The sequence below is a fragment of the Microtus ochrogaster genome, chromosome 7 (genome assembly GCF_000317375.1).
Source record: "Microtus ochrogaster isolate Prairie Vole_2 chromosome 7, MicOch1.0, whole genome shotgun sequence".
NCBI classification, from domain to species: Eukaryota; Metazoa; Chordata; class Mammalia; order Rodentia; family Cricetidae; genus Microtus; species Microtus ochrogaster.
Genome location: NC_022014.1, coordinates 1,311,222 through 1,320,995, shown reverse-complemented (window position 1 = coordinate 1,320,995; position 9,774 = coordinate 1,311,222). Strand labels below are relative to the sequence as shown.

At 39.7% G+C, this 9,774-nt stretch overlaps 1 protein-coding gene across 1 annotated transcript in view; it reads right to left on the bottom strand.

Annotated features, from left to right (window-relative positions):
• Nucleotides 1–6,351: 6,351 nt before the first annotated feature.
• The window catches only part of C7H5orf47 (chromosome 7 C5orf47 homolog), a 12,988-nt gene continuing 9,565 nt past the window's right edge, over nucleotides 6,352–9,774 (bottom strand). The window contains exons 3-5 of the mRNA XM_013347021.1: nucleotides 9,325–9,423; nucleotides 7,833–7,877; nucleotides 6,352–6,879 (exon numbers count right to left, since the gene is read on the bottom strand). Coding sequence (XP_013202475.1) covers nucleotides 7,857–7,877; nucleotides 9,325–9,423 — 120 coding nt within the window. The 3' untranslated portion in view covers nucleotides 6,352–6,879; nucleotides 7,833–7,856. The remainder of the gene's footprint in view (nucleotides 6,880–7,832; nucleotides 7,878–9,324; nucleotides 9,424–9,774) is intronic.

Sequence of the window (9,774 nt, the reverse complement as noted above, 5' to 3'; positions counted from 1 at the left end):
AGGAGATGAATGTCTGCCCAAGTGCTTTTGACATACTAAGCTAACTGAAGACGTCATTCAAAAATTATATGTACATTCCATACTTTTGTAAAACAGTTTATCTAGAAAACAATGAGGAGAATAAATAATTATAAAAATCAAAGAAATTGTGACAAGCATCAGACAACACATGTTCACAGGGATTACTTTAGGGGTGTCATTCTACTAGAAAGATTTCTAATGATGTAGTCAGGGAACAAAGTCCTGGGCTGGAGACGGCTTAGCAGTGAAGAGCACTGGCTGCTCTTCCAGAGGACCTGACTTTGATTCCCAGCACTCCTGTTGGGTAGCTCACAACTGCCTGTAATTGCAGCTCCAAGAAATTCAATGCCCTCTACTGGTCTCTGAGGGACCCACACACACATGAAAGTAAAACACACCTACATATAGAGAAAAATAATATTTTTTGAAAAATTAAAAGAAAACCTTGAGTGTAAAATGTTGAAAAAAGCAAACACAAAACCATGGAAATAAGGATTTGGAATTAAACTTCGGATAAAGAAGAGTTAAAACCAAAGCATACTAAACAAGACCACTTGGTCATTTTTTTATCCATTAAGCAAAGCCCTTGAGAAAAGACACCGGGAAACCACATGTCAATGTCATAGCCTCAATGCAGGCTTTCAGAGCAATGGTGGGTGCTAGTGGGACATGACTGACTCATTCCCGACAGGTCCAGCACACAGTGACACAGTTTTAAATAATGTGAGTAACAGACATGATTCAATGTCTATACATAAGTCTATAGCAGATATGACTTTGCCTCAGGTTCAGAGACTATCAATAGTATTAGTTCATATGTAAGGCTACCAAACCTAATGTATTCCACAAAGCAGAAAATATACACAGTTCTACTTACAAATTATATACATTATAGCAACAATACAACCTAATAACTTAGCAATGAAAATAAAGCCAAACCATTTTACTAAACATAGAACCAAATAACCAATTGTAAAACACTTTGAAAATGATCATATAAAGGTAGCAATATTCATAGGCAAAGTGATATCATTACTTCTTTCAAGTGTTAAAGAAACAAAAATAAAGGAGGTATTTGTTGCAATGGATTAAAAAGAGAACAGTAGTTACGACAAACCCCCAGGAAATCAGGAAGATGAAAACAAATTTTAAATTAATTAATAAAATTAATACATTATATACTAAACCCAAACTTAATGTAGTTCAATGATGAGGTAACAGTCTTTCAAAAGTGACACTGTAATGAATGGATATTGATGATGAAAATGAAACTCTACCTAAATACACAAAAGAATTAAAAATGAGTAGTAGATAGGAATGCCATGCTAGTGATTATTGCTGGGACAAAATACATGGAAAAATCAACATAAAGCAGGAAGGATGTCCCTTCTGGCTACTGCCAGTACTTGGGAAGCTGAGACAAGAACACTGAGGCCAGCCTGGGTTATATAGATTTTTTTCATTTAGTAGTAACTAGAGTAAATGTCTTGTACCTGCGTGTATTGGTAGAAGCACTTTTCATGTTTTAGCTCATCTAGTCTTTATGATGACCTGCTATGGTGCTAGTCATGTTCAGTTTACAAAGAGAAGATTTAGGTGCAAAGAGATTAAACAACTTATCCAAAATTATAAACATGTGTTAAAGACTCAATCCCAGAAGTCAGTAAAGTGTTCACAGACAAAAAAGACACAGAGAGGGGAAGGATGGTGGAGGGACGAAAGTGACCCAAATGTATTATATTCATGCATGAAATTTTCAAAGAGTAAATTAATAAAAAGGATTCATTTTCTCAAAGAATTAGAGACCTGATTTCTTTGGTGCTGAGGAAGGACCCTGATGGTCTTAAGAATCAGGGTCTACTTCCAAGAAAGGGAACGATATTTATAGGACAACGCTCATTCAAGTTCAAGTGGGGACAGACTTAATGTGGAAGAAAAGAGAACATTTTCTAAGCACTTGCAGAGGACCTGGATTCAATTCACAGCACCCACAGGTTGTTTCATAATCATCTGTAACTCTTTGGCTCTCCTCAGGCAGCAGGCACACATGTGGTACAAAGGACATATGTGCAGACAAAAGACCCATACACATAAAAAAGCAACACAACCTAAAATATGTAAATTTTAAGATGTAAGAGTTAGTTAATAAGCATCCTGAGCTAATAGGTCAAGCGGTGTTTTAATTAATATAGTTTCTGTGTGATTATTCGGGTCTGAGTGGATTGGCACTGGTCTGGGTGAAGCAAAGAATGCCAACTCTTTTGAGCATTGCTTGACCTTGCCAGATGGCCTTCAGCACCAAGAATGAGACTCCATCTGTAAACGATCCTGCTTTTAGCAAAGTACGATATGGGTTGCTTTCACTTGAAATTTTTAAATCAATATTGTTTTGGGGAGCTTGGAAACATTGTCCTTAATAGTACTGAGTGTGCTATGGAAATTAAATATACAGTTTCCAGACAGACTACCTCCCCAGTGGGTACAGCTGAGATTATCACCTCACATTCATGAGGTAGAAAGACAACTGGAAATTGCCCTGTTTTCTTGTTTCCTTGTCTGTATCTTCCCTAGATATACTGGTTTGAATAAGAAGGCCCCGCTAGGCTCAGTATTTGCATATTAGTTCCCAGTTGATGAGCTGTCAAGGAAGGGTTAGCAGTGAAGGGGACCATCAACAACAGAAAGCTGATGCATATGTAATTGAACTAGGGGGCCAGGAACTCCAGCAAGCAGTTTCCTTGTCAACTTTGGTCAAGCTGTCTGGCTCTAGAGTAAATGATGCAGGAGAAGTAAAGGTGTTGTGGAATCTTTTATGCTGTTAAGGAAAGCTGCTGAGGCCAGGCTTTTGGCAGGGAGAGGCACTGCATGGAGAGGCCTCTAGAAGCCACGGAGTGAAGCTGTAGCCTGGATTGTATTGGAAACCCCAGATGTTGGAGATGCCAGAGTCATAGGATACTTGCCAAAGAGAGCTGCTAACAGAGTGGAACTAGCCCAAGAAGCAGAAGTGTGTTGTAGTCAACACAGCAGAAAGAAATTGGAGATCCAAAGAATGTTTTAATGTTAAGACATAGATGCAGAATTTGGAGTTTTCCCTGCTAGGTTTTGTCTTGCTTTGGTCCAGCATTTCCTCACTATGCACCCCTTTCTCCTTTTTGGAATGGTAATGTATAACCTCTGACATTGTATGCTGAAAGTCTGTGGTCTGCTTTTTGATTTTATAGGGCATTGCAGTTAAAGAGATCACCTTGAGTCTCAGAAGAGACTTTGGACTCTTAGTCTTAAGACTGAAAGACTATGGAGACGTTTGAAGTCGGACTCAATGCATTTTACATTATGAAATGACTACATGCTTATGGGTGCCAGGGAGTGGAATGTAGTGGACTGAATGAGAATGGCCCCTAAGGGCTCATACATTCACATGCTTACTAGTCCCCAGCTGATGAACTGTTTGAAGAAGATTAAACATGTGTGTTGGAGGACATAGGAGGAGACTGTGCATTCATTTCCTGGCCACTCAGACCCGAATAATCACACAGAAACTATATTAATTAAAACACCGCTTGACCTATTAGCTCAGGATGCTTATTAACTGTGGGCCCATATTTCAATATGGCATAAAATCCATTAGCCAGGTCCAAGCTGATTACCTAGCTCTGCAGACAAGCTGTCTCTGCCTTTAACAAAAGCCAGGATGCCTGCTCCTAGCTTCTTTTGTTAAAATGTGGATTACCTGAGAAGAGATGTTTGACTGAAGCTGATGACTTGAGAGTTCAGGTATTTGGTGCTTCCTTCCTTTTGTAATTTGGAAGGTGTCTTATAGAAATGCTAATTCAAGGCCTACCTGACTGCCAGATGCGGATGTGACTCAAGCCCAGGCGCCTGGTTGCCCAGGTGATGGTGTAATGTGTTTTTCCCCTTTCCCCGCTCAATTTGGTATGGGTATATAAAATGTTGGGACAATAAACGAGAGATCTGGCCTTTTCCATGATGACGGTGTAAGCTGTGTCAGTTCTTTTCCTCGCGACTCCGGTTCAGCTGAGTTAAGGAATTAGGGAATTTATGTTGGGCCCTCATGGGCCACGACAAAAAACGAACCCGAAAACATGAAACTAACCACTGAACACCAAGATGAAAAACAACACAAGCCGACCACTGAACCCCAAAAGTAAAGACACCGGACCCCACCACCAAACACAGAGAAAAACCCCGAAAAAACAAGCAAGAAAAACGAAAGCGCTGCTGAAAACCCAAACCCAGCACCACACAGAACAGACAAAACCACAAAAACCGTCAATATTCACTAACCAACAAAAACAAAAAACAGAAAAAAGAACGGCCAAAACAAGAAGCAGATGGGCGCTCACCAAAAAACAAGGAAGAAGTGACCACACGGAAAGAACAAAGAACAAAAAATCGCTCGATCCCTCACTAGCGAGCTCTCACAACCAGAGACGCAAAGCACACACACAAACAGAGAAAAGCGGAACAAAATGTAAAAAGCGAAGAAAAAGCTCCAAAAAAGAAAAATCTCAGATGATGCCTGCCTGTCTGCTGTCATGCTTCATGACAATAGAAAAGAAATGAAGACATTTGTCTATTTTTGTCATATGCAATAGTCAAAATTTTTAGTTTTCATGATCTGGGCAGGGACTGGAAAATGTATATCTACTACTCCTTGATAGACACATGTTGGCTTCAAGTACAAAAGTGGATCCCTTATTCAGACTCTGAGCGTGCAGAGGAATTTATGCAACAATGGCATCATCACATCTTCTAGAGACTCAGATTTCCCATCGGGTCCTAGACATGGCTAAGTAGACCCGCGTCCACACACCCACATATCTACGCTATGCACAGTATATATGCTTGGATTGTGCATCTCCAGCCATTATACCACCATGGATGACTGGTATAGATAGAGAGGGAGGGAAGAAGGGCGAATAGGGAAAGTCTTAGCCATTCTCTGTCCAGTTATGAGGTTCGTCAGCAACAGAAGTGGGCAGTCTTTGAGGTTCAGCTCCCTAAAGTGAGCCTGTCACAATGTCCTTGTGAAGTTCAGTCATTGACTAATAGGAGCAGCTTGTTGGAAGAATGGCCTCACAGGCAGGAGTAGTTCTACCACTGTGGTCGTGTTCTCACCTCATGTCCTTCCTAGAGCAGACGGTTCTCCCAGTGCGGCTTCCTCTTCTCCCAGGGCTCTACTATCTAATCTCAGAACTATCCTTCCTCTGATTTATAAGAATCCAGGATTTCCCAAAACACTAATCTTTTTTCAGGTTACATCATCCATGAAAATATCCTAATCTTTATTTAGTTCCTATGCTGAAAATTTTCGTTATTTTTCCTCATAACTGAAAACATGCCTTAAATCATTTGGGTGGCCCAGAATAAATGTTTGGCTAATTACTTACTTGGAGAAAGTTTCTTCTCTATTCTTCAATTGCCAAAACTTTTTATTGAAACCATTAGATCTATTCTTTCCTCTCCACACTGCACACTTAAGCATGAAACATCTCTAGAGAACACACAACAGATGTTACAAATATAATCACAGGTCATATTACAACATTTTGGTCACTGAGTATATACATCAGAGATGCCAAGGCCACCTACCACAAAGCATTGCTCATTTGTTTGTGGTGGTGCTGGGCAAGCCTACTGTAGCACCAGTCAAACGGAAGGACAGCACAGGCCTGGGGATATGCTCAGTGGCAGAGTGCTGCATTTGATTACTGGGAGCACACAAAGGTCAGTGATAATAATGATAATGTCACTGCTTTATTTAGTCAAAATACTCTGTTTTCATCAATAATGAGTATTACTTTTATTTATAGGAAACTTTTTAGTTTGGAGCAGCATGCCCCATTACATGGGCAGCAGGCTCCTAGGCCTTGGGTTTATGTGGTAGTCCTGACTGCATCAGGGGGCCAAGTTCAGCCATGACTCAAGCCACTTAGCCTTGTGTGATGTTATGATGCTCATGAGATGGTAGAATCATCCATAATGCATTTTTCAGAATGCAGTGCCACAAGAGAAGACTACTGGGCTAAAATAAAACTTCCTTGATTTATGCAAAGAAAAAGAAAAACCAGGAATAGAATTGATGAATGAATGTTCCTACTCACAGAGACCAGAGGAAAGACTGATGAAGATGAGATGGGGGAAATGTGAAAATCTTATTTCCGCAGCGCAATAGATATGTCCCCAAGTTGGAAACTTGTAGTCTCAGGTTGTAATGAAGAGGTCACCCTGAACAAGTCATGATATTACTCCTGGTAGTCAATGATATTTCAGAAGAAATTTCACATTGTATTTATGTTCTGTTAAACAAAATAGATTTAATATATTTCATCAAAAATTTATTAAACAATAAATACAACATTGAGAACATTCATTTGCATGGAAGTCCTTAGAGCTACCTGGTTCTAGAACAGTGGGACACTATCCAGCATGACACCCATTCAGTGACATGAATGAACACTGGCAGATATAACAAAACAGGCTGTGTTTCCACGAAGAGTTGACAGGTGGCACACACAGAAGCAAAGGTTGAACTATACCAAAAAGCTTTGTCCACATGCTTCACAAATGTCATGCAGTCAAGTTTATGAACATGATCGTTCCATTTGGTAATGTAGTTGTGAGAACTAACATTTGACACTTCACTGAAGGATTCAGCACTGTCCAAAGAAGTTGGATGGTGCAAGGAAACTGCGGGCTGTGTATGCATGCAAGGCCTAGGCCATTTGCCCAGGTACATGTCTTTCAACTGGAAGCAGGTGAATTTACTAGTCACTTGAAGAACATACAACCACAAAGCCAAGGTTGTTGGAATATCACAAAATAATTAAGTTGAAGCTAGAAAAGAAACAAAATTACAAATTATTGTACCTACCTTATATTCATGAGAATTTTGCATATTTCCACTTTGCAATAGCTTTGTAAGAAAAATGAGGAAGCCCACCCTCTCACTGATGCCTCCCCAGCTCATGCTCTGGTCTAAAATACACTTTCCTTACACCGCTCTTGCCTCATTCTCTTACTTACAAAAGTCTAATTGTCTTTCGTAAGGTCGGCCCTCCCTCTATTACTTCCCAAATCTCAGAAAACTGATGAAACCTCCCCCTGTGTGTGAATTGGGGCCATGTGGTTGGGAAACCAGAGGCAACTAAAAAGAAAGGGGAAGGAAGAGAAGGTATGATCAGTGTAAAAATATAGACTAGTAATGTGTCTATGGAATAGTTGAAAATGTCAGAGGTCATGGGTAGGATAGAAATAGCAGCGAAGGCTAGAAAAACAGTGAGTTGTTGGGAAGTGAATACAAGAAGGAATAACAGGGCAGCAAGGGGAACAACTTAACATGAACAGAAAATGCAGTCAAAGTGTAGAGTGAGAACCATGACATAGACTGTAGCACACTGAGAGAGGAGTAGTGAGGTCGGGTCACATATGATAGCACATCCAAGAGGAAGAGAATGAAGCAGAGCAGAGTCATGTGCAACAAGAAAAACTGCGCTCACGTATGTTTATATATGTATATGCACATATACACACATATACAGACATATATGTGCATATACATACACATGATACCCATGTATCATGGAGAGAGTAGTTTCAAGGGCATGATAGAGAAGGGGCTTAAGTGAAAACTTAAATGTTAAAAAATGCTTAAAGAGGTGTGCTATGTGCCATCTCTGGGTTAAGGAAGGAAGTAGGTTGGAAGTGACAATGGGGATGTGCCAAAGGTTAGAGAAAGCAGGATACTAAGTGAGGAAAAGATCTGATCAGTTATCTCAATGGATTCTCACCAGAGAAGACAGGAAGATTCACATTCATCTTGTACTAACTCCAATCTAGAAACAACGTAAGAAAAGTTCAAGTTGACCTGTAACACTTATTTTTTGTTAACAAATACATATTATGAGATAAAATTATAATATACGTTTGCAACATATTAGCTTTATTAAACAGTATGTGATATAGTTCAAAACTCAAGGTAAAATAACAAATGTCAAAAAAAGATTTTATTTATGTTATTTTGTAAAGCCTGGCGTATTAAGTTAGCAAATAATTTTTACCAGATGACTTTGGATTCACAGAAGGCTGAGATTCAAAAGACTGCCAAGTTAAAAGCACACAGTGAGCAGAACATTGCCCAGTTTCTCTGCACATTGCTGTTCAAACAGTTTTTCCTTTGAGAAACTTTGACTATGTTCCTTCTTCCTACTGCCTCATGACATATCCTCATTCTGATTGGACAAGACAGAGTGAACCGAAGTACCCGAGTATGGACATCCCTCTGTATGCTGCCCCTGCAAGCAACGTGCAGCGCACTATGACTGCTAACAGTTGTGCCTTTTATCCAATACTGTATTACTTACAAACATTCTGTTACTGTTTTATTAAAACATTAAAAGTTGTCACTAAGTACTGAGACTTTATGGAAGCACTCATTGTGACAGGACATATTCTATATTGGAAGAAATGGAAATAACCATTTTGACTTATCAATTAATTATTAGTTATGCTAATTTTGTTACCGCTAATATTTTGAAAGTCAAGAACTTCCTTTTTAAACTTTTCGAAATCTCATCAATTTTCCTTGTGTATTTGTGTCTATGTGAAGTGTGTGTGTGCATGCGTGCTTGCACACATGCTGAGGAAGGTGGTATGTAAATGGCAGTCCGAGGACCACTTGTGTTGCTATTCACTTTGCACATGTGGTTCCTGGGGACTGACCTCAGGTCATCAAGCCTGCTGGTAAGCACCTGTACCTGCTGATCCAGACTGCCATTCTAAAAACCTGCAACTTTTCATTATTTTACCATAATAACCATTACTAAACACTGGTGAAGCTTTAGGACAAGATTCAATTCATGAGTTGCTTTATAGGAGTGAAATTGTGCCAAGGGCAGACTTTGTTATATGAGGTACACTGGAATGCAGCATCCACGGAAAGGAAATGGTAAGAAGTTGGATGGAAGGTGTAGTTTTATATTACAGTTAACATCCTCTTCACCAGTATGGGTGTTTTGTAATTTGTGTTTAAAGACTAACATCCAAATATACATTGAATGGACACGTGTGTTCTTTGCTATGTAATTCCAGCCAGTGCTTGCCTTCTGCACCCTTACATATACTCAGGGTCTACCCTACATCCCTGTCTGAGTATGGCTTTATGTTTTTAACTGTTCCTATATTTTAATATTGGCAGTTAGGAAATCTAATGCAATACAAGGTGAGATACAATGCTTATATAACTTCATTTTTTTTTACAAAATTTAAAATGTGCTAACTTACTTCACTAGATAAATTTTGGCACTTCAGTCTGTGTCTGTAGTTTTCATTTTCTGCAATCATTCTGGAAATGACTTTGTTAACTTTTTTCCACGCTAAGACCTTGAAAAGATAAACAGCGTTAAGAAACACTGGGCACAAGTGTGCCAGGCCTTCGATGGAGGTAACCGAGAGTGACTGCTGGCCTGTGTGTTTGTCAGTGTTATTAGTGTGAAGCAATACACAGAGGACCATTAAGTCCATGACCCCAGGGGTCACTAACTTGTCTGACCTCTTCCTGTAGTGTTTAAACCACCTCTCCCGGATGATGCTGCCTTTGGAAAAAAAAAACAAAAAAACAAAACAAAAACAAAAACAAGCCGGGCGATGGTGGCGCATGCCTTTAATCCCAGCACTTGGGAGGCAGAGGCAGGCGGATCTCTGTGAGTTCGAGGCCAGCCTGGTCTACAAGAG